Source organism: Abrus precatorius, unplaced genomic scaffold (genome assembly GCF_003935025.1).
Source record: "Abrus precatorius isolate BTA unplaced genomic scaffold, Abrus_2018 Scaffold3, whole genome shotgun sequence".
In the NCBI taxonomy this organism is placed as follows: Eukaryota; Viridiplantae; Streptophyta; class Magnoliopsida; order Fabales; family Fabaceae; genus Abrus; species Abrus precatorius.
The window spans coordinates 30,641,864-30,666,826 of record NW_020874373.1 but is presented as its reverse complement, the minus strand read 5'-3'; the positions used below and the strand labels follow the sequence as shown (position 1 = coordinate 30,666,826).

The 24,963-nt window shown below is 30.3% G+C and overlaps 3 protein-coding genes across 6 annotated transcripts; 2 read left to right on the top strand and 1 right to left on the bottom strand.

Moving 5' to 3' along the window:
• Positions 1-117: 117 nt before the first annotated feature.
• On the bottom strand, positions 118-8,245 carry LOC113861859 (WEB family protein At4g27595, chloroplastic). The gene is made up of 18 exons (XM_027494934.1): positions 8,036-8,245; positions 7,217-7,700; positions 6,417-6,479; positions 5,959-6,021; positions 5,807-5,869; positions 5,662-5,724; positions 5,503-5,565; positions 5,338-5,400; positions 5,089-5,151; positions 4,906-4,968; positions 4,766-4,807; positions 4,552-4,614; positions 4,224-4,286; positions 3,942-4,004; positions 2,658-2,717; positions 1,454-1,594; positions 968-1,066; positions 118-835 (listed from the first exon to the last, which is right to left on the bottom strand). Exons 2-18 carry the CDS (start codon positions 7,658-7,660, stop codon positions 386-388), a joined length of 1,929 nt encoding a protein of 642 aa, XP_027350735.1. The 5' UTR covers positions 7,661-7,700; positions 8,036-8,245; the 3' UTR covers positions 118-385.
• Positions 8,246-9,861: 1,616 nt separating this feature from the next.
• LOC113863704 (ubiquitin-conjugating enzyme E2-17 kDa-like) lies at positions 9,862-13,335 on the top strand. Of its 2 annotated transcripts, XM_027497377.1 has the most exons (5): positions 9,862-10,029; positions 10,122-10,215; positions 10,642-10,769; positions 10,857-10,961; positions 12,677-13,335. In XM_027497377.1, exons 2-5 carry the CDS (start codon positions 10,146-10,148, stop codon positions 12,818-12,820), a joined length of 447 nt encoding a protein of 148 aa, XP_027353178.1. In that variant the 5' UTR covers positions 9,862-10,029; positions 10,122-10,145; the 3' UTR covers positions 12,821-13,335. The 2 variants fall into 2 exon arrangements, with proteins under 2 accessions (XP_027353178.1, XP_027353179.1); XM_027497378.1 differs by having other exon boundaries at positions 9,894-10,215; positions 12,677-13,166.
• LOC113863705 (thioredoxin H9) lies at positions 10,567-23,278 on the top strand. Of its 3 annotated transcripts, XM_027497381.1 has the most exons (6): positions 19,161-19,327; positions 19,495-19,517; positions 20,142-20,209; positions 21,170-21,292; positions 22,488-22,610; positions 22,970-23,278. In XM_027497381.1, the coding sequence occupies exons 3-6, from the start codon at positions 20,189-20,191 to the stop codon at positions 23,120-23,122; spliced, it is 420 nt and encodes a 139-aa protein (XP_027353182.1). In that variant the 5' UTR covers positions 19,161-19,327; positions 19,495-19,517; positions 20,142-20,188; the 3' UTR covers positions 23,123-23,278. The 3 variants fall into 3 exon arrangements, with proteins under 3 accessions (XP_027353181.1, XP_027353182.1, XP_027353180.1); XM_027497380.1 differs by lacking the exons at positions 19,161-19,327; positions 19,495-19,517 and adding an exon at positions 10,567-10,607 and having other exon boundaries at positions 20,006-20,209; positions 22,970-23,226; XM_027497379.1 differs by lacking the exon at positions 19,495-19,517 and having other exon boundaries at positions 19,198-19,327; positions 22,970-23,226.
• The last annotated feature ends 1,685 nt before the right edge of the window (positions 23,279-24,963 follow it).

The window sequence follows — 24,963 nt, the reverse complement described above, 5'->3', positions numbered from 1 at the left end:
GACGGGGGCCAATTTTGCAATTTATCGAAAAACCCAATAATCACAAGGCTTGATTGAGCGATACACATCACTCAACAAAATGAAAGATTTCATTACAGACCATGGCAAAAACTAGTGACCGACTACTACATTTTTATTCATGATGCCATTGTCATTTCCAACTGCGAAAGCAATGTAAAGCAAGAACATAAAATATAAAACTCTACACTCTTCCCTGGTACTATATATCAAAATGTTCAAAGAATAAACACAAGCATTAAAATGACCCAATTTAGGCCAACCTATATATTAGTTTTCTGCCTAATGTAAGTGAGGTTACTGCATGTTCAAGACCGCCAAAACAAGGGATACAGTCCAGTATTAAAAAGTTCAAGGACTAGTGTGTCTAAGAGCTTTGGTTAACCAAGTCAGCACCACTAACATACTTAGCAACAAATGATATCAGACGAAATGGAGCACCGATTAGGGGAGCATCTGTGAGTGACACATCATCATTTTCCACATTCTTGGCATCCTGCAATTCTAGATCCCGTACTTCATTATCATCCAATGGAATTTGCACAATTTCTCCGGTATCATCAGATACCAATGATGAGTTTGAAATTATCCCTACAGTGTCTTCAGCATCAAGAGAGTTCACATTATCCTTCACTGAAATCTCTTCCAATGAATTCAACTCCTGGGCTGATACAGATTTAATCTCAGCAAATTCAGGTATAGTAGTGGCGACATCAAGTGATTTAGTAAATTCAGCTGTCTCATCAGGCCCAGTAACTCCAGCAGCATGTTCAATTTCTGCACTTTGTTGATTCAGCTCAACACATAACTTGTTGACCTGAGGGTAAAAAACTAACCCAATCAATCTAAATCTACTAGAACAAAAATATCAAATCTTCTGTTAAGCCATCCAAAATTCATGATATTCTTCCACAAAAGTAATAAAACCATGAGGAACCCTGCAAATTACCTTCTCAACAAGTTCAGCATTTTCTGCAACCAACCTCTCCACCAACGTACAGGCTGCTTCAATTTGAGATTTCAAGTCCTCATTTTCAGCAGCATGATCCTTATCCACCATGGCATAAAGTGAAATATGATTAGAGGCAATATAAAGAGGTAAGCCGTGAAGGTTTCTTTCTCCTCCCTATTTCAAGTCACATACTCACAATTGAAAGGTTTATAGCATGCAACTCATGCCCCATCATCAGTTTAAGAAATTACAAAATGACAACTCAAAATGCAACGAGTAATGGCATAACTGCTAGACCGCCATCCACCACTATAGATTTGAGTATCATCAAGTATGACACATAAGAAGATCATTGACCATATGGTCATATATATACAATCAATGATCCTTTCCTTCTTTATAAATACAAGAAGTCAAGACAACTTATTTTCCAATGAATGAGTGGGTATTAGATTTTAACCATATAGGGTAACAAAAGTAAACCTTTACAGATGTGTCCAGTAAGCAGGGAGAAGCACTACTGTCTTCAAGATTCTGGACTGTTGACTGAAGACCCAACACTATTTCCCTCAACTGCTGGTTTTCTAGCAAAAGATTATTCCTGGACTCTTCCAACTCTGCCACCTGCCAAACTTTGTTTTTAATTTCCATATCAGAATTAACACAGGTTTGTTATGAAATGGACATTACCAAAAAACAAAATGTGAGAGTAATTCATCAAGCCAATGTTTAAAATCAATGGGAGCAAAAGGGAAGAATATTTGATTAATGATACAGCGTTGGTGTTAGAAGGCAATAGAAAATTGCCAAACCAAAAACAATGTGAGGGTAATTCATCAGGCCAATGTTTAAAATCAATGGGAGCAAAAGGGAAGAATATTTTATTAATGATACAGCATTGGTGTCAGAAGGCAATAGAAAATTGCCAAAAGAACACAAGACTAAATGAAGACATTCTAAAATTAAACAATGGATCAGTATTCAGTCCCAAAACAAGTGGGAAAAAAAAAAAAAACAGAATTGTCACAAATAGACACAATGTCAAAGCAAAAATAGTTGACAAAATAATTAAACTGGTAAGTGGTAAGTTCATATCTGCATGCAAGGAATCTGCTCTAGGGCAAATGAAACCACCCAAACTAGTTTTTGTATAAGCTTCAATAGTGTTCACTCTAAGCCAGCAACAGGAAATCTCATAGTGTTACCAACAAATACAAACTTGCAAGATAAAATTACTTGGCACAGGTAAAAGAAAAAATTGTCATATCTTATTTCCCCAACAGTTTGGTTCTGACGGTTACAAACTTGCAAGATAAAATCACTTGGCACAGCTAACAGAACGAATTGTCATAAGTTAGTGCCCCAACAGATAGGTTCTCATCAGAACAGGGAAAAGACAAAGAGCTGCCAAAGTCACGCCATTCTTATTAGCCTCAAAATGCAAGAAAACAATAGCCAGTAGACTGAGCGACACACAGGCTCACTTGAAATGATAGACCCCTATAACTGATTCCAAACCAAACACTAGAAGATAACATTCAAACGAGTAACAAGTTTATGACTCCTACATATTATGATGAGGAAATTACAGATAACAATAACGTTATATAAAAATAATATCTCTAATGCTTTCCTAGGTTTTTCGGTATAAAATGTTCGTGCATAGCCATATACATGAGTTACATACCTGCATTTGTAGCACAGTGATGCTTCCATTCAGGTTTGAAATGGTTTCTTTAGTTGAATTCTGTAAATATTACGCACAATATACTCTGGTGAGTGAAAAATTTACAAGAACTAGACCAGGCACTATTCTTCACCTCAGTCTCTTAAAGTTATGATGAAGAAAAATTATTGCTTTCAATTTGGAATAACAAAATAGAGGAAAAAGAAAAAAATGTGTAAATTAACAGTTTGCAGGCATATCTTCACATTTCAAATCAGTCAAGTCATGCAGTCCTTATTCTTCCTTTTAACCCCTATTGACTTTATGGTAAATCTCATTGCATTTTCTATGGAACTCCCCAAATTCTTTATTGACAGTTTACTAAGTACTACTAAACATGACATTAGTCTGTAACGTTACTATGGCCTTCTGCTTATCCATTGCCATTCATATGGAACTATTTGGGTACAGAACTAATGTGCCCTTGCATAAAAATTAATGGGGTCAGAGGTAATGTTTGGGATCATGGAGATTGATAAAACCTGTGCAGTTCATATGACAGCCTGGTGTGCAGTAGAGCCAACAAAGTGTATTGCAGAGAGACAGACCTGAGAGTCCAAAGAATGGGATACCAGGATTCCCCAACTCCTCTACAACCCTCTCTCTATGTTGTTTTCCCTTTTGTTTCCCTCCCAAATTTCACATCTGCTTTTGTGAGTAATTTCTGGGTAGTCTTGTAATACCTATTCCCTTGCACTTACCTAACTTTCTTCATTTGGTAACTTTTATTTTTTTTAATTCAAAATTGAAAATTTTAACCAGGAAAAAAACTAACCATACAAAGGCGGCTGTTGCTATTCTAAGGGAAGAAGTATGTACTAGGGGGAGGACCAAACAAATTTTCCTGCTTTCCAGCTTGGAGAGCTCCCTCTCGCACTGCCACAAAACTCCCCTTCACCATAATTTCAAAACCACCAGTATTTTCTGAATCAATCTTTTTTTCCCCCCAATCAAATCCCTAATTACCATCAAACAGAAAGGTACCCTGACTAGGGAGTTTGAGAGCACAACAAAGGATTGATTTGGGCTTCAAGGATTTATTTTAAAAATTAGGCTCAAATTTTATTTGTATTCATTGTTTAAAGAAATTTCTATCTTTTATTATCCTTTTTTTTTTTGGGAGGGAGGGGGTTCAAAATAGGTGCTAGCAATACCTAATATACAACATGAAATTTAAGATCATTAATTAAGCAAATAACACATTCCATGTAACAACTGATCATGCACAACAGGACAAGTTATTACCTCTTTCTCAACAAAAGAGCTCAAATCACTCTCCAGCAGATTTATTTTTTGTTCTAAACTCTCCTGTAGAACAATGTATATTGGATTTAAATATACCAAATAAAAATATCAAGATATCATATAGCACAACAGGGGGTTGGATCAGCTATGTTTAAATACAGTGCATGTAGGAAATGACAAAGTTAATGAAGCAATTCTTGCCCCTTTCAGACTCCAAACTGCCTTTGGTTATTATGATCCTAAATATTTTAAAAGAGAGAAAAAAGATATTAGATTACTCACCTCTTTTTGAAGTAAGGAATTATTTTCACTCTGCAATTGTGCAATCCTCGTTTCCAGTCCAACCTGCAGATAATAAGTTAAATATACCATTCAATGGCTAACATATATCAGAATAATACAGTTTCAGTAATACATAAGATCCATCCAAACATTCAGCAAAACTGTTCAATTCAAATTCAATTACCTATTTTAATTATTTTAAAAAAAAATTACCCAGTCAAATGCAGGGGCTGACTATAGCTAATCTACTACAACACAGTTAAGATCACCAATTAAGCAAACACTATATTCAATGCAATCAAACAAGAGTGAATAGAAAAGTTATTACCTCTTTCTCTCTAAAAGAACTCAAGTCACTTTCCAAAATATTTATTTTTCGTTCTAAACTCTCCTGTCAAACAATGTATATACGACTTAGAATTTAGCCTAACTTTCATCAACAGAAAAAAAAAAAAAAAAAAAGACCCTCAAAATATACGAATCATCTAAGGTTAAATATATAGCAAAGAAGCAACTCTTATCCCTTTCAGGCTCAAAGCTACCTTTTCATTCAGCAACTGATTAGCTTTTTCCACCCAACCAGCCTGCATATGATAAATGTTAAATATCAGGATATATAATTTCTCAAAATCTACACTCAGAAAAATTTTAAAAGGAAAAAAAAAATGATTTAGTCATTCACCTCTTTTTGAAGTAAAGAATTATTCTCACTCTGAAATTGTGCAATTCTCATTTCCAGACCAGTCTGCAGATAATTCAGTTAAATATACCAGTCCGTAGTTAAACATAGATAAGAATGAATAAACTAATTACAATAGTACCAATCCACACATTCATCAAAACTATTTAATTCAAACTCAATTACCTGTTTTTGTGCCTGCAATTCATTATCAGATCGTAAATTATTGATTATCTCTTCCAAAGTAAGCTGTAAAAGAGGCAAACCAAATGGTAGAGATCAAAATTTTGTAATAATAGATTTTATCAGGAACCAAACTTATTTTAATCATTTTTCTAGATTGCCTGTTGAGAAAGTAAATATATAGTTGCAATATAAGTAGTTAAACAAATACCTATTTGAGAATTGATAAATGTTAGTGCATGTGTGTATTACCTCTTTCTGAACTTGTTTATCATTTTCTTCTTTTAACTTTTTAATTGTCTCCTCTGATATGGCCTGTAGCAAATTAGGTCATAAACATTCACAGTAAAAATATTTGTGATATACACATTTAATAAATGACATAAATCTCAAAGACAAAGTTGGAAGTAAAATTACCTCTTTCTGAATGTGCATTTCATTTTCTTCTTTCAATTTTCTTATTGTCTCTTGTGATAGGGCCTGTTTTAAGATATGTTATACATGTAATGAGAATAATGCAAGATAAACATTAAAATGAAGAAACATCTCTTTCAGATATAATTTAAAATCTATTACCTCTTTCTGCATGTGGATATCATCTTCTTCTTTCAAATTTCTAATTGTATCTTCTGATATGGCCTGTCAAATGATAGGCTGTACATGTCAGGAAAATAATGAAATATAATGCTAAAAAATGGGCACTTATTTCTACATAAATCACCTCTTTCTGAACATGTATATCACATTCTTCTTTCAATTTTCTGATAGTCTCTTCTGATATAATCTGTGGAAACACAGCTTGAGTTAAAAGAAAATTGCAAGATAAAAACATTAGGGAAAAAATTCGCCCAAATAAAATTTAAAATATATTACCTCTTTTTGTGCATGCATGTCATCTTGTTCTTTCAATTTTCTGATTGTCTCTTCCAATATGGCCTGTGAAAATATTGGGATGCATATGTTATAGAAACATGAAACATAATTGCTAAAAGCCTAAAACAAAGGACAGGCATTTCTCAGAAAAAAATATTACCTCTTTTTGGATGTACATATCATTTTCTTCTTTTAATTTCCTAATTGTCTCTTCTGATAAGGCCTAGGGATGGATAAGCCATACATACTATAAAAACATTAAAACATAATCAAATCAAAGGACAGATATTTCTCACATATAGTATTACCTCTTTCTGAATTTGTATTTCATTTTCTTCTTTTAATTTCCTGATTGTCTCATCTTTTTTGGCCTATGGATGATATGATGTATAAATTATAAAAGCATCAAAACATTGGTTTTAAAACAATTGACAAAAATTACTCAGGTAAAATATTACCTCTTCAAGAACAAGCACATCATTTTCTCCTTCCAGCTTCCTAATTGTATCTTCCAATATGTCCTGCAGAAAAATAAGCTGTACATATTAAAACCTTGAAACTACAAAGTAAACCAGCATATATGTGAAAAATAAAACTTCAAAGACATCTCACTACATTCACTTTGAGCATATTATTTTCATTACCCAAATTTTTTAATTACCTCTTCTGAGGCGGCCTGTCAAAAGGTAATTTCATTTAGTTTAGCATAGCAATCATATCCACAAATGCTCAAATCAAACAAATTTGATAGCAAGTATGTCGGCAAGACACAGAGAGGGAAGAAGGGATGTCCAATTTTCTATGAACTTGTTTGCATAACTAGTGTAGATTCTGTAGAATTACTTCAGATAATAATGAATTTTTAGAAGATTTAATTGAAAGAATGACATTACATTTGGGAATGCTTAAGAAATTTACAAGAGGAAGTTTGGTTTTATAGAGTTTTAACTGTTAAGTAAGATCACCTATTATCAGTAGGAGTAATTTTTTTATGCTGACAAGACTATCCATTTTGCTCAACAGCAAATCATCAAAAGGATGTTTTAGCCATACATAGCTTGGTTCGTAGAAACTATTCAGAAACTGAATTAAGGAATAAGAAGTTTTAACTATATTCATCTGTTTCAGTGAATAAAAAGTAATAAAGTAGCCAAGGGAAATACCCTTTATGAACAAATATTTATAATATATTACATGAATCATGAGCATATACCTCTAAGCATGAAAGAAAATCTAAATTGATTGAAGGAAAACTTACACATTCTTTACCATTTGGCAGATGACCATTTGAATCTGTATTAGTACTTTGCCCATCTGCATCTGCAAACTCCCATGGTTGAGCACACTCCTCCTTTCCACTTTTCACCAGATTCGGATCTCTATCTGTGCTATCCACAACTCCATTCTGATCCACATTTACACTTTGCTCATTGGCAATCCCCGTAAATTGAGCAGGCTTGTCCTTGCCATTATTTTCCAGATTCTGATCCTGAGTAGATGTCTCTCCAACCTCATTCAAATCCACATTCTTCCTTTGCTCATCGGTAGTCTCAGAAAGATTAGTATGCTGATCCTTTCCATTACTCACCAGGTTCTGAGTCTTCTGACGCCCAGTGGCTGTTTCTCCAACCCCATTCTCCACATTCTTACTTTGCTTATTCTTCTTCTTCTTGTTTTTCCTCCTTCTCTTGTCATCCTCCATCCACCCACCTCAAATTCTCTATTCCAACTTCAAAAAGGCACTACACACACACATACACATATCACACACAGAGAACGAGTTTCAGGTTTAGAATTTTTACGTGCCAAAACAAACGAGAAAACCCAATGTCTAGTCAAGTCAGACCCCAAATCCAATTCAATGCAAAACTCAACATCGAAGACCCAGATGCACATTCAATCACAATTCGTCATAATTTTATATAAGAAAAAAAACCAAAATAACATTGATCTTGCAGTTCCCGGTTACAAAATACGGGCATCGTGAAATCTTAAATCCAGGATAAAAAATTTCATCAATTTGGAATAAATATTAAAATAAATAAATAAGCAGCGAATGGAATATAAAAAAACTTACGGATAGAATTGGAAAGTGTTGAAGGTAAAGAGTGAATGGAATGAGAAGAATGTTGAGTTAGCGTGACCTGCGAAACTGAGTTCTGAGAAATGAATCTGAAAATGCAAAGTGAAGGGGCGGGTTCAGTGAGTGAGAAGCAATTGCCATTCGAAATTGGTAATTGAAAATGAAGGGTAGGGGATGTGTCGTGTCGTGTCCACGCGCGGTTTTAGCGTTGATTTGATGCCACTTTCACTACACCTCTTGTTTGTTTCTTACCACAAATCACAGATCCAACGGCTTCTATACTTCCAATTCGTCGCTTACTTTATGGACTTGCCTCTACTTGATTCTTTTCGTTTAAATCAATTTTCAATATTTCCAAATTTAATTTTACTCTCTAAACAAAAATCTTTTATTACATTTCGGTCCACTCTTTTCAAAATAAATATTTTCTTTGCATGTACTGTGTTTATTACTTAAATGTTTTAAATCTTTGGACCAATAATATATATATATATATATATATATATATATATATATTGACTCAAATGAATAATAGATATATTTTTTAAATTTTTATATTTACTCGTTTTAGATAAATAAATTCAATGATAAAAAAACAATTATAACAAGAGTGAGTTTTTTTGTTGTCACTCTTCTAGTTTTCTTTAAGGGACATTTGATAGGAGGTTTCTTTTAAAAACATTTAAGAAATTTAAGTTAAAAAAATGTTAAATTATCACGTTTGATATGTATATTTTAAAAAGGATTCTTAATAAACTATCATTCTGAGAAATATCTTTTTAATTAAGTTTTTCGAGCAAAAAATTATGAGAGGAGTGATAATCTTAAACAAAATCATTTTAATAAAAAAAAGTTCTTTATAATATAAAAATACAATTATATTAAAATATTAAAATGCCAAATCAAAATCTATTTTTTATTTCTCTATTTTCATCATCTATTTTATTTTTTATTATTAACTCATCATTTTAATAAAAATGCTTTAAAATTATTGTGATTATAATTTTCGTAACCATATTAATCAAGTTAGGTGACTGTATTACCTAATATTATTATACATACATATATGTGTACATATTCTCATAATATATTATTTAAATAGAATTAAATAAACATGAATTTAGTTAATAGTGTTAATTTTTTTTAATTAATTATCATAGAGGTGAATGGGTATTTTTTGAAGAAGTATTAAAATTCTTTATAAAAAAATCATATAATAATTTTAAGAATATTTAAACATACCAAACATGTTTTTAAACATTTTCAAGAAATATAATTATGAAAAAACATAATTTCTATGAAAAAATACACTAAAGTCCCCTAAATAAATTTTATATAAAATATTTTTATTAATTAATTAAAGTAATAATATAATTTAAATAAAAATATTAAATTGAAAATGATAATAAACACTCTTATATTATAATGTATAAAAATCAAAATGTAATTTTGGAAACCACAAGTATAACTGGTTCGAGTCTTTCGTATCAGAAATGCAATTAAATCAGTTTAACTAAAAAAAATTGCTAAAACTCGGATCTTGTATAAAGTGAAGATACGCTTAGCCACTAACTCATATACATTTATATGTTATATGTATAAATTTTAATACTTATTATATACTGATTTAACTATATTAATTAATAACTTACTAGTTCAATCATTAATCCATTAACTTACAAGTTATTAATTGGTTTTTATAACACTGAATTGGAAGTTATTATTTATAAAAATAATATATTATATCAGAAAAAAGATCCTTTTTTTTTTCAAATTTGGAAAGGGGTGGAAGAAAGAAGGAAAAAATGGATAAGAGAGTCATTTGGTGTGGGTATATATTGAAACGAGTTATTGGTCTGAGAGAGAGAGGTTTCAGAGAGAGAGAGAGAGAAAGAGGGCTTGGGATTGGGAAGAAGGTGAGGGATTGACGCTACGTCTCTTCCTCTTCCTCTTCGATCCATCCCTCATTTCAACCACCTCAGCCTCAGGTCCTTTCTCTTCTCTCTCTTTCTATTTCCCGCTTCAATTTCATTTCTAGGGTTTCGTTCCATCTGATTCCGATCCCTATTTTTTCTTTCAGATCTGAACGTGTGATATACCACCCATGGCTTCAAAGCGCATTCTCAAGGAGCTCAAGGACTTGCAGAAGGATCCACCTACTTCTTGCAGCGCTGGTACCCCTTTTCTTCTCCGTTTTTCTTTTCCTTTTAAAATTTTATTTTCCCTTTAATCGATTCGTCATCTATGACCTACTCAGTTCGAGATTTTTAGCTTAATTAATTGTGTTGCGAAAAAATTTTGATTTTTTTCTTGGGTTTGTTTTCGTGCTGGGTTAAAATGAAATACAGTGAAACAAGGCACATAAAAATAAATTAAAATGCGTTTTATCATGTATGCATTGCTAATAAGAATGCTATAATAAAATGGATAAATAAATTGGAAAATAGAGCGTAGGGTAAATGATACTTGTGAGATAACGGCGGTTGGTGTGGGTGATGTCTGTTTGAGTGTATTATATGTTATTGAGTTTGAATGGTGCATGTTTGCTTGTGATGTGTCTGTTAATGTTAATCTCGGTGGTGTTTTTGTTCATTTTGCAGGTCCTGTGGCTGAAGACATGTTCCATTGGCAGGCAACGATTATGGGCCCTACTGATAGTCCATATGCTGGAGGTGTATTTCTAGTCACCATTCATTTCCCTCCTGACTATCCTTTCAAGCCTCCCAAGGTAATTTATATTTGTGGTGCCTGTGAATTTGAGGTGTTTTAGAAGTTTTAATGTGTTGGAAATGTCACATAACCGTTGCTTGATCAGGTTGCATTTAGGACTAAGGTCTTTCACCCAAACATCAATAGCAATGGTAGCATATGTCTTGATATCCTGAAGGAGCAGTGGAGTCCCGCACTTACCATATCTAAGGTTCAGTTTGCTTTGCCTTTAATGTTTAATCTGTGGGCATGAATATCATGGATCTTTAAATAGCATGGCTTGTATTGAGTAATGACTGTAGATGTTTACAGAAAGGTTTTAACAACTTAACATTTCCCTACTTTAGTGGAAAGAACAGAAGACAAACAGTAATTTTATGGTAGTAATGCCATGAAGAAACTGCTGATAAAATATTTGTAGCCCATATCGATTGTAGATTATGGCATAATTTTTACTTAGATGTAGTTTTTACTGACATGTATTACATGATAACCGGAAAAAGGAAACTTTGAACAAAGAATAAGTAGGGAAACGGTGTTTCCCTTTTAGGCTTTGTTTGGGAGTTAATTTTAGGGAAGGAAGAGAGGAAAGAAGATTTATTTGACAGTAACTCTTGTTTATAAGTTTTTAAATGTGAGGTCGAGTTTTTAAGTTCTTCCAAATTGAGAGAATTTTTGCTGACCCTTCATCTCCCTCCCGTTCCTTCTCCCCTCTTATCCCTCAAACCCTCTCCCTCTCCCTCCAAACTCAAACAAAGCCCTTGAGAAGGGAAATAATGGAGGTATAAGGAGGGTAATGTTTACACTCTCTTCCAATCCCTAATCAGTAATTACTTGACCCTCTCTCTCTCTCTCTCTCTTGTCACTCACTTTCTGAGAACTTTGTCTGGAGTGGGAGCTCTTCTGCATCAATCATCACTGGCACAGCTTGAAATGTTTCACTTACTAACCTCTCTTTCATCGATTCCTCAATAGAGATTAACCTGATAAAAAATTCATGTGGTGCTATAATGCTGGGTTTTGCTTCTCAATCCTCCACCACCATTCAAATTGAAGCTGCTTCCTGATTGGGGATTTGTCCAACCGAAGCAAATTTAAATCATTGTTCATGGGATGCTGCAGAAGAATCACTGCCATTGGTAGCTTCTGACAACCAAATGGAGGAATTGAGCAGCTGAGGACTGGTTTTTGAGGTTGACAAAGGAACTTTAGAATTATATTCAGACTTTACCAACCAAACATAAGAGTTAGATTTTACTCCATTTACTTCCTTGACAAATCTTCCTATGTTTTTCTCGATCATGTCTTAATTGTATTTCAGATTAACCCTGAATAATAAGGTTCATGCATTTGACTAATTGTAACTTGTAATTTTGTGCAGTCCATCAGAGGACTGATTTTCATTTGTGGTTAGTTGAGTCTGCTAATGCCAACATAATTAGGTGGACTGGTTCTGTATTGCTCTTTACCTGATCCAATATGGCTCTATGGCAGGGTGGTCTTTTTAACTGGAGCCTTGCTTTAGGCATGGCATACTTATGTCTCTGTGTGTTTCTGCCATTGGTAATATATTGTATTTCCACGCAATATTTATGCTAAGAATGCAAATCTCTATATAATCCCTTTTTGTGGGTGGCTTGGTGGAGGGGTTCCTGGAAGAGACCCCTAGATGGCGCCCTAGTAGGGCTGGGTTGGATAAGAGAAGGAAAATTGGGATGGAGTGTTGGCAGGGATTGAATCTCATCACTCTCACTAAATGTTTCCAATTCTTACGCATTGAGTTTCCAACAAGCAACATTCTTTTGCATTTTTGTGCATTTGATTACTAGGAATTTTATAAAATCATTTGTTGCATGTGGAACTGAATGCTGATATTGCAAAAATTTGAAGTAATTGGTTTTGTAATTGTCTTGCTTGCCATATCAGGTACTGCTTTCTATTTGCTCACTGCTAACTGATCCAAATCCTGATGACCCTCTTGTTCCGGAGATTGCTCACATGTACAAAACTGACCGGACCAAGTATGAGGCGACTGCACGTAGCTGGACTCAGAAGTATGCCATGGGCTGATGTGTGTATATTGAATGGGATCTATTAAAACTGTTATGGGTTTGCTTTTGTCTCTTCCTGTTTTCTGGAGGGAGATTATGTTTCTGTTATGAGGGAATGGGAAGGTGGTGTCTTTATTTGATAAAAAAAATAACTATGTTCAACCACTGATGTTTTATCATGATGCAAAGACACGAACAGGATGTTGTGTGTCATGGTTGTGTTGTAACGTTCTCTATGAAGCAATGTAGAAATAGTGATATGTCACTGACACCGACCGCACCCATTACGTTTCTGATTGTGATAACATATCATTAGTTCATTTCTATATTAGGTTAATATTTATGGAAAATGTTAACTTCCGTTTTTAGTGCTGAAATTAAATGCTTAATAATACTAAATTTTATTTGAGAAATGAAGTATTTCAATTAGGAACCATTTCCAACTTTTGTATTTTTAATGTAGTGATTTTTTTTCATTTTCATTACGAATTTGCTATATTTGGATGCATAAATTTTATATTTAAAGTTGAAGTTTACAATACCTATTATTTAATAATTCTACATAGGCAAGCTTATTTGATGTTGTTTTCAATATTACACGGGATTTATATTCTAAACAACAATTGTGAAGACTTTAAAAATGAGGATGGGGTAATTGAAAAATAGACAACAGAGGATGACATAATTAATTTAGGGAATTAACTTAGCATGCTTTAATTGGAAAGTGAAGCCGAGTTGAATTTTTTTAATTTGTCTTGCAACAAAGTCCTACGCAATGGAGCTTTTTGAAAGTGGTTCTCTAATTATGTAAATATTCAGATTTCAATTTTATAGTTTGAGGAAGTATTTTTTATTATGTTTTTCTGTTGTTACTTTTAATTGAAGAATTGTTATTTTGTTTTTAAAATTTTGTAGAGGAAATATTGAAAAATAACGTTTCTAAAGCCTACATAGTCCCTAAATTTCAGCGGCATTGGCTATGGTGTATTTTGAGAATGAGTGGTGTAGGAGAATACATGGCTTACCAAAAATGAAGAAAATAATACATGAAATATTATCTTTGAAAATCTCTGAAGATTGAAAAGTATTTCCTCCACGAACAAATATTTTAGAAAACAGTTTATATAAAACTATACTAGGGAGGGTTTGGATTCTTTGCCGTCGAAAAATGATATAGTTGATGCTATAAATAAAATATTGATATTTTATGTTTGTACAGATCAAATGTAATTCAACGAGTCATGGAATGAAGATGGAAGGAATGATGTTTTTCTTAATTATTGTTACAACTAATAATTTTTGAGGGAAGAGAATCATGATCAATAAGATGTTTAAAACGTCGAATGATCTCCAAAAAAATTTAATGTATTTTTTCTCCTTTATGTCTTATTTTTAGTGCGTCATATGTAGAGATAAACAAAATGCAGTCTATTTTCTTTAACACCAACTGTAATGATGAATGATTGTGTAATTTATAATCGCCCATAGAAATATACTAAAGCAACCCAAGACTTGACTCTAGTGGTGAACCATTATTGTATTGTTATTCTTATTCTTAGTTGAGTACAAAGTTACAAACGCAACATACAGTTAGATTCCTGTGGCACTGATGATTGTGTTTAGGAATTAGCTCTCTCTACTTATTAAGGTGAGAGTTTTTGTTTTGCCAATAATTGGCTATGGTGATTGCACAACTGTCTTTGTCTTGTAATGTACCTCATCTTGTTTCATAAAGGAATAGGTTGTGGGACTCAACCATTCATAATCTTTGAAAGATTAATTTACTGATTAAATATCTTCGAAAGGACAATATAGTAACATTAATTTTAAGAGAATCAATTTAAATATTTACTATTATAATTGTGTGTAAAAATAACTTACAATTAAAAAGTCAAAACTTGAATAAATTTGAAAATTTTGAACTGAAATAATAAATGAACAATGATATATAATGAGAGAGAGAGAGAGAAATATTTATGAAAGGGTTGGGGAGAAAAGAGAGTGGTGGGGAGCTTTCAATTTTGGCAAGGTGGAGTGAGAAGATAAAGAGATAGTATGCAGTCTCAAAGTCGAGTTCATCGTTGATACTTCATATCAGAAACCGCGTGATGACTGATCATATAGCCACTGCCACTGATTGAAACATGAAAATCATTGTCACATTCCTCATCTCACCTTCTTTCTTTCTTTGGATCAGACGTGGGAAACACTAACTTTCTTTATTACTATATATTTTTTAATATTAAATACCACGTGACACCCATTGATATGTACATTGACTCTGATCAGACCCTCTTTTTCTTTTCTTTTTTCTGTCAGAATCTGATATATTCATGTTCTATATGTAATCAATCATACATTCTATCTGTCAATTATGATATTCCATATTAAAAACTCACTTTAACTAACCAAGGCTTTCAAAGAATCTCAACTCTGAACATAGTTATGCCAGTGATTGAGATTTTTATTTTTTTTTTTGAAAAAATTAAGTGTAACAGTTTAAGTACCATCAATATTGTTTACTGATTAAATTTAAAATTTTACTTTGATATTATGTAATAGCATTAATTAATAAATAACACTGGCCATATTTAAGCTTTTTTTTTAATATTTATTTAACTTTATCCATTAAAAATAGTAACATTTTTTTCTACTTTATCAAAAGCAAAAAGGATTATGTAGAATATAGATATGTGTATAAGGATCACAAGGGACACATCAGAAGAACTGAAACCCTTCTTGTCCTGGTAGCTACTATTCTTAGATACATTTAATTGATATTATTTTACAGGGTTGTTTGTACTAAGGTGTTTTCTTTAAGCACAATGAAGATAATAAGTTAATGCCAATGGATGTTTGTGCACATTTTCTTTGCTCTTAGCGGATAATACATATCTTTAGAACTTGTTTCATGTTCCGATATGAAAGTCACAGATCATGGTTTGGGTGAAATTTCATCTTTTATAATTTTAATTCGAATCAAAATTTTAAAAGTTTCTAACAAAGAAACCAGACACGTTGGAAAAGTTGGTACCTGAAGAACACTTTTCCAATTTTTCAATATATGTAGGTGAGTTGTTGCGGCTGTTCTACTACCAGTGAATTAATATACCTTACATCTATATCAATATCTATGTCTATTTTTATATCTATATTTATTTCATAAAATTAACTACACTCACTTATTATTATTATTTTATGTATTTACAAAAAAATTTATAATTACAAAAATTTAAAATATTTAATATCACATATTATTAGTGAGATCAACATTATATTACTAAAGAAAAATATTATTATTTTATATATTTATAATAAATTTTATGATTATTAAGATTTAGAATATTTAAACTCACTTAGATATATAAAATCAACTAAATTCACTTATTATTCTATGTATTTATAACAAAATTTGTAATTTTTAAGATTTAAAATATTTAAAATTATTTGTATTATTAGTGAAATGAACATTACATCACTAAAAAAATATATTATTTTGTATTTATTTATTATTCTATATATTTATAGCAAAATTTATAATTATTAATTTAAAATATTTAGGATCAATTATATTATCAGTAATATGAATGTTATGTCACTAAAAAAAGATATTACATACAACATTACTTACATGAATGATCTATAAAGATATTAGTATATGTTAAAACGAAAACAAAAAATTAACTATAAATTATATTTAATAAAAAATTACTAAAATTAATTATAATATTTTTTATAAATTAATAATTAAAATTATAATTAATAAATTATTATTATTTTTAAATTATATTTAAGAAAAGTTTACTAAAATTAATTGTATAAAATTTTTTTAGTGATAATTGTACAATATTAAAAATAAAAATAACAAATTTGTTATAAATGATATTTAATAAAAAATATTAAAATTTATTATATATAAAACATTGACAAAGTTCATTATAAAATATGAAAAACAAAAAAAAATATTAATTAACTTGTATTAAAATAACTTTACAGAAAGTGAATGAAGTTTTCGAGTGGTACATTAACTAAAAATGAAATTGTATCATTGCTTCACATCATATTCAAATTTAAATAGTATTTATTTAAATTATTTTATTAATTAATTTAATATATTCGATATATAAATATGTCAAATACAACTATAAATCTACATTACAATGGTTAGAATACACTTTCTTATTATACCACATATTTTAAATCAAATTTAAATATGTTATTTTAAAATTATAGGTCAATAATTTTATGCATAATCTATTAAATAAATTAATATTAATATTTGCTTCAATTTTATTGGAAAGTAAAAATTAAACTCCATTAAACTAAACCTTATTTCAGTATGTCTCACATTTGCGTCTTGTAGTAAACATCAGGTTTGATTAGAAAATACTTTTTATTATATTTTTTATCCATTAGTTTATACTTTTTTATATATTTATTATAATAGTTTTGTAAAATAATTTATTTTCTATAACAATAAAAAAGCTAATATACATTTTTTTGTAGTTACAACAATATAATTTTTCAGTGTATTAATATTAAAGTTATGTTTATTATTTTTTAAAATAATTATAGACCTAATAAATAATGTACATTTTTTATTTATTTTTAGTTTAATTTAAATGTTTTTTATATAGTATTTTAAATTTATTTATTAAATTTTATTAAAAAATAATTTTTATTATTTAAATTATTTTTAAGCTATTAAGCTATCAAAAGATGTAAAATAATTTAATGAAATTTTAATAATAAAAAGTTCTATATTTTTTTAAAAAATTTACATTATAATTTATTTTAATTTTAATTTTAAGTACAATTAACACATTATTAAAGAAGAAAACAAAAAATATATACTATGTAATAATAATAAACAAAATTTAAAAATAATAATTAAATTATGTTAAATTATATTTGACAAAACTTAAATTTAGTTATTGTTAATTATAAATTATATTATTACAATAACATGAATACAAATTTTTATTATTAAAGATTATAATATATATAATATAATATAATATAGTATAATGTAAATAATATTGTTATGATGAAGTATTTCATAATCATTTTTGCTGTGATTATATTTTAATATTATTTATATAATAAAATTTTATTATGATTTAATCAATAATAAATTTATAATTTTGTTATAAAATATTTTTTACATTTAAATTATAAAATTTTTAATTATTGTAAATAAAATAATGTAATAGAAATATATAAATAAATATGTGTAATGCAAGAACATATTTATTAGTCAACATGTATTTAATGCTGTAAAAGAATCATTTAAATGTAAAATGTAAAATGTAAAAAAAAATAAATAATTTGATACTCCTCTTAAAAATACATTAAAAAAATATTTTTTTAGTTATTTAACTAGAATTAAAAAAAGATAGAATTAAAGATGACAAAATAGGATAGTCAGAACACACTTAATAAAATATAAATTTAATTTTTTTTAAAATGTGATGCAAGTTAAACCCGTAAAAATCTGTTAAAATCTACAATAAATAAATAAATAAATAAATTTCGCTCATTTTAAACATTAATTTTACAAAGCTTAAATTATATTCATGATTTTTTAGTCCAACCTGCTAAAATTTACTGCCTATCATAATTAGTCTATTTTGACAGTTCTAGATAGAATGAATAAAAGAGGTGAGTTTTAAGCTTTAGTAGAATTAATCTTGAAAGGATATATTAATGTTAAAATAAAATTTAATAAAATATTAAATCAATTCATTTCTATAACACACACATATATATATATATATATATATATATATATATATATAACACAATTATAAAAATATTTCAATTTATAATGTGTTTTAAAATGTAAGTGAATTGTATAAAATTTTTTTACGCATACAAAGGCCAGTGGAAATTGATTTTTTCAACCGAAGTTGCGATTCTGCCTGTAACCGACCTTACCGAGCCAAAATGGGTATCAAAATGTGAGCATATGCAAAATACCCTTTATATTAAATGCATGAAGCACTACATTTTAGGGGGCCATCATATTTTTCTTTTTTAATTATTATAAAAATATTAACCTATTTAATTTTAAAGCTTTCCCATCCAAAAAGGGAACAATTGGTTTGTCCAAGTTTGAAGACTTTTAAGGAATTGACTGAACCGGACATTGTTAATAAAATCAAGCTTCTGATTGGTCACTTATATTTATCTTAGTTGTCATCAAGGGGTTAATTAATATTAATTTAATAAATATGTTTGTCTACATTCCAAGCTGGAGGCTTAAAGATTCATTCATTATTCATAGATCCATGCCAAAAATTAATTAATTTACTAGTTTATATTTATATATAAAAATAGAAATAGCTTCCACTTCAAGAATCCATTTATTAGTTTTTATTTTGTGTTTAAACCAAAACCAAAACCAAAATCTTTGTTATTCACGCAAACTGCATCACCTCCTTCCTTATCTTCTCCGATTCTAAGGTGTAGTAGTGTCTGCTGCTTCACAATCACTCCTTTGTTTCAGCTCAAATCTGCAAATTGGGTTTGTTTTCAATCCCTTTTTCTACTATTAAGCAATCTCACACTTCAATTTTTGAGGGGATTTAGTTGTGCTTCTTTCTTCGTTTATCTGTGTTTTGTTTATTTATTTTTGATGGGGTTGTTTAATTGCATGGAAATTGATGGAAAGCTTCCAACTTTATGTTTCAGATATAGAAGAGTTGTTATTACAAGTAAGCTGATATGATTCTTCAAACTACTACTTTTTTGCCTTTGTTTTTAATGAGTTTCCTTTTGGGTTTCTTAGCAACAAAAGCAATTTTCTGAGCAAAAATGAACATTTGGGAGTTTGGTCCCCATTGGAATTTATTTACTTTGCTTTGCAATTTTTGGGAGCATTTGCATGTTATGGCATTCTTGCGAGTATTGGATGGAAATTTGAGGATTAAACCATATGTCATTTGTAAATATACATTGTAATTTTCATTTTGATTCTTCCCATTCTCAATTTGGCTTTCTATAAAGCACACCCTACTCCTGTAATTGTTGAGGAGGGGAGTGTGTTGTTAGTCTCTTCTTCAACTTGATAAATATGCGGGTGTTGTTTGAGGACTAACATATTTTCCTTGCCCCGATTGATTTTGACCCTTTTGATTTAACTATTATCAGATTTCATCTTTTCTAGCTCTTTAGTCCTCTTTTGGAAAAGTATGCAAGGAAGTGATTATTTTTCTGTGGTCTTGTGTAGCTTGAAAGCTGATAGCCCCTGATTGAGTGCTGTGACTTGGCTATTGTTTTCTGTACTTTTCGTTTTGTTGTGGTGGACTTGAGAGAAATTTGATCTGCTGACATTTCAGGCTTCCATTCATTAAAGTTTACGATTTTGTGGCTTTCGAACAGTTGTATGGGGAATTGCATAGCTAAGGTGAGATATTTTGATACATCAATGCCCGAGGCATTTCACCTATTCTTTCTAATAACTTTTTTTGTTCAACAGATAGCTAGTCTAAAAGCAAAATAAATTTCATGCAAAGTGTGTAGGGTGTTCTCTTTTTGATAGAATTTAAATGGATGGCATAAGGAAAGCCTGCTATTGTAACTTTGAACTGATAGTTTTTTACCATGCCTTCTCTTCTGCGGCTGCAGGCCATTGCCCATGTGATGAATTGTGTAGAAACGTATATCGTAATCTATAGTAGACATTAGACAATGATGATGAAAACAGTGATGGAGAAACAAATATAGCGGGCTGCAACAATTAATGAGAGCTATATAAGAATTTGAACTGGACAAATGTTATAAGTATGCCAGCTGTTCTAAAGTATCTAAATATCAGCTGATAATTTATAGTTCAAATCATGAAATAAGTAGCCATTAGTCTGGTAATACAGGTAAAATTAGAGAGGAAAATAATGTAAATAAGAACTAATTTTCTAAATTTCAACTTTCTTTCTAATTCTTTCACTTACTTCTCCCCCTGGCCCCAGTCTTCTTTATCTTTAAAGGTGATAAAGGGTTGCTCTTTAACTGCTGGGTATTTCTAAATACGTCTCTTTTTTACATTCCTATTCCTGCTTATATTTGGTATTGCGGTGTTTTTGGCTAATAAAAATCTTATTAAGTCAGTATGATGTTAATAGTACTCTATCTGTAACTAGAAGTTTGTTTCTTCCATCAGCCTCTAGCCTTTACTTTTCAGTTCCTCCCCCCTGGTACTGGCTGCCAGAAAGAACAACGGAAAAAAGAATTTTAGCGTATGATAGCTTTGTAAACTTTGTGGAACATCCTCAATGCTTCTAGAACTTTGTAAATTGTAATCTGTCAGTCCACATCTTTCATTTCTAAGGAAATTGACTGGGAAGTTTCATGTTTCTGATGTTTGTAGTCTCAAGCTAAGGATAATGATTCCGATCATGATGTGGAGTTTGCTGGTGGGAATGTGAAACTTATTACCACCACAGAATCTTGGGACCAGAAATTGGAAGAAGCAAGGAGGGATGACAAAATTGTAAGTTTTCCATCTTTTTTACTGTAAAATTAAAGAACCTATTTCCATTTTGTTGTGTTGTTTGGTTGAACCGTTGCTACCTTATCATGATTTACCATGCATGTGTATAGTTGGTAACATGTGTATTTTCAGTGCAAGACAGCAAAGCCTCACTAATTCCTCTAATGTTTCTATTTTATTGAGAGTCCATATTAATGAAATGTTGTGTCCCCTGTTCTCTTTCTTTTTAATGCTTCTATTTATTGTAAAGATAATTTATGGATTGTTTTACAATTATATTTCATAAGTAATCAACATGGTGCTGTCTCATTTCAAGCTTCATGATGAGTTGTAAGATTTTGTGTAAGTACCTGACCAAAAGTGCATGTTCTGATTCAGAATCAGGATACATCATTGATTCCCTGTTGTTTTAATTTGTCTAAAAAAATTGAAAGGATTTTTCATGTTAATAGAAAGACTTATAATGTATAACAGTCTAAGACATGTCTAAGGACATAAACTGATAGTCTCAATATTAATGGGGAGGCCCTGCATTGTACACTTGAACCTTGTAAAGCACAACATGACTTTGTCTCTCTTTTTACATGATTTTATTCTTTCTAGTCTAGTAGTGGCCTAGAATTGGTGCTGACTAGGTATTAAGATATCAAATTATTGCTGATTGTACTCTCTCTCTCTCTCCACACACACCAGCACAAATGCTTACAGAGACACTCAGAAGTTGATCCATCCCATTTTTATTAAAATATCGGTTTTTTTAGTATATGTTCAAGGGTGCACAAGAAGAAATTAATAAATTGTAAGTTTTTATAAAAAATTGTAACATTTAATGTTTTCAATGCATTAGATATTGTGATTTCCAATGAATTGTGTCCCTCGACATAGGTTAGAAAAACTGTTAAAATATATCATATTTTTGTTGCAGCTTTTTCATTATATTTTCTTTGGCCTTATTTTACTTGCTATGCTATGTAATTTTTTAGGTTTTGCTAATAAGGAGGATTCTTCTAGTTACCTAAAAAGAACATTTATCAATGACTTTCGAATTCCTAATACAAAAGATACTAATTTTTTTATAAAAACTTTCTATGTTTGTTTCCTTAATTATAATACCCGTAGGACATTAGTTGTTCGCATATACCTAATTTGTTTTCTTCAGATACAATAATTAATGCTAAAGTTCCATGTTTAACAGGTCATTGCAAATTTCAGTGCAACATGGTGCGGTCCTTGTAAGATGATTGCGCCATATTACTGCGAGTTATCTGAGAAATACACATCTATGATGTTCTTATTAGTTGATGTGGATGAGCTAACTGTAAGTAGCAAAGCTGTATATATCATTACATCTTAAAGTTATTTTGTTTGAACTAGTATTTCATTAAATGAAAACATAAAACAAACTCAAGTTCCACCTTTAGCAAACAGGAAAAGATCCTCTCATGTGATGTGATAGGTTATGTGCAAGTTCTGTAGCTATCTTTCCTTATACATAGTCCCACTTATTTAATGTCTATCAAAAACGATAAAACGAAAAATTTACACATGATCATGTTATCATGTTATGTGAAATTTCAACATAAGAATATCAATTCTTGTGTTCATGGTGAGTGTTGTTTCTAATACGTGTGTGTGTGAGAGAGATATACCAACACATTTTACTTGCATATGTTGCAGGACTTCAGCACATCATGGGACATCAAAGCCACACCAACTTTCTTCTTCCTTAAAGATGGACAACAAATTGATAAACTTGTGGGAGCCAACAAGCCAGAGCTGCTGAAGAAAATTGTTGCAATTACTGATTCAGTTCCTGAGTATAAGCAGTGAGTGTTGTTCATTCCTGGGGTCATGAGTGTTCTTACATGTCTTTTTTCCGTGAGTATCTTTGTAATTTTGTCCTTGGATGTAAATACAAGACTTTTCACATTAATGTCTATCATTCAAAGGGGTATTGCTGTAGTTAAACAATCCTGTTTTGCTAATATCAAAAAATTGTCTTTTGTTGTTGTTTAAGCAAAAATTTAACTTTGGTTCATGCCTTGTGGCTCCATTACTATAAGTCTATGGGTGGCATGGCATATAGAGAATTTTAAAGTGGTCACATAGAGAAAAGTTGCCAAAGCTAAGTACAAAGAAAGAGAGAGAGATCGTTGACCCACTTAATACAGTTTGGACAGCTGGTTTTGTGCTCATTTGAATTTAGTTTTTTTTTTTTTATGAAATTGATTTTAAGTAGTTGATGTCATTAAAATACGTTCATAACTTAATTTAAATTTCATATTTTTAGTGAAATATGAGTTTTCTTTTATTAAAAATACGAGAATTGGTTTTATAAATTTGGAATAAAGAAGCCCTCGTATGTCATTTGCCAGGTGCAACTTTTTCGAGTGTCACAAATTTACACGTGTCTAAGAAAATATAATAAGAAACTTATATAGTAAGTTTTTAACTAAATGTTGTAAAACATTACAAGATTTAATGCATTAATAATATTAAGTAGGGTTTTACTTCTTGAAAAATGTTTAATCATATTCAAAGTAACTGGAAGTGTTTAATAATTATATTTTTTGACAATTTTTTCACTTTTAATACATCGATTGTAATTGTCCTATAAATATTTTAATTTTTAATTAAAAATATTCATTGATTATTTGAATAAGTCGTAAGGAAAACAAAAAATATTTAAGCAAAGAGATGATTTATCTATAGATATACTAACATGACGAATCTTTCATTTTGACATTGGTTGTGTCTTGTGTGACCAGAATCATTAACTTTAAGGTGGCCACCTAAGCCGGACAACTATAGAATACGTGTGGCTTCAAATTTTTCAACAATTACTTTAAACTTTTTGCACCCACTTTATATTGTGAAATCTTTTAAATGTCAAAAGACAGATCAATTTGCTACCCAAACTGCAATGTTTTAGAAGTTCTTGTCATTTTTTAAATACTTGCATAAACTAATTTCCTACAAATAGGTGTACAAGTTGTTAGTTAAAGCTCGGGAAAAGGTGACTTTTAACTTGTATAATTATCATGTTAAGTTATATCTCACTTCTAAATTACATTAAATGTATTATTTAATTCACGTAAAAGAAATTTGTAAGAAATAAACAACGTAAACTATTTAAGATTAATTGTTGATGACAGCTTTAACACAGTTTGATAACTCATCTTTTAACGTGAAGAATGTCTGAATTTCGGACAAATATAATTATAAGTGCCACAGTAATTGTTTCAATATTTTCTATTTTTAATTGTTTATAAATGAATATTTATATTTTATAAATTATCAATATGTGACCAAATTAAGGTACTCTCTCTCTTTCCCTCCCCCGGTTTTTTTCATGCAAACAATGTTAAAACGGACTAATAATACACACACATTCATCTTCACTATTATTCTATCAGATAAGTTAAAGGTAAGTTATTATTTTTCTCTAAACTACTATATATTTTATTTGAGACAATCTAGCTAAATTTAAAAATATTGACAACATGATAGAATTAACCCTTCTACTAGATTTTTTTTATCAGACAAAATTTGTTCAAGAGAAATCAAGCATATATCACTTGAATCAACTACCCATTATTAAAATAAGTCATCTATGTTATAATTAGAGAAATTATAAAGATATTTCTCATTTTTTGATTCTAAGCAAGGAA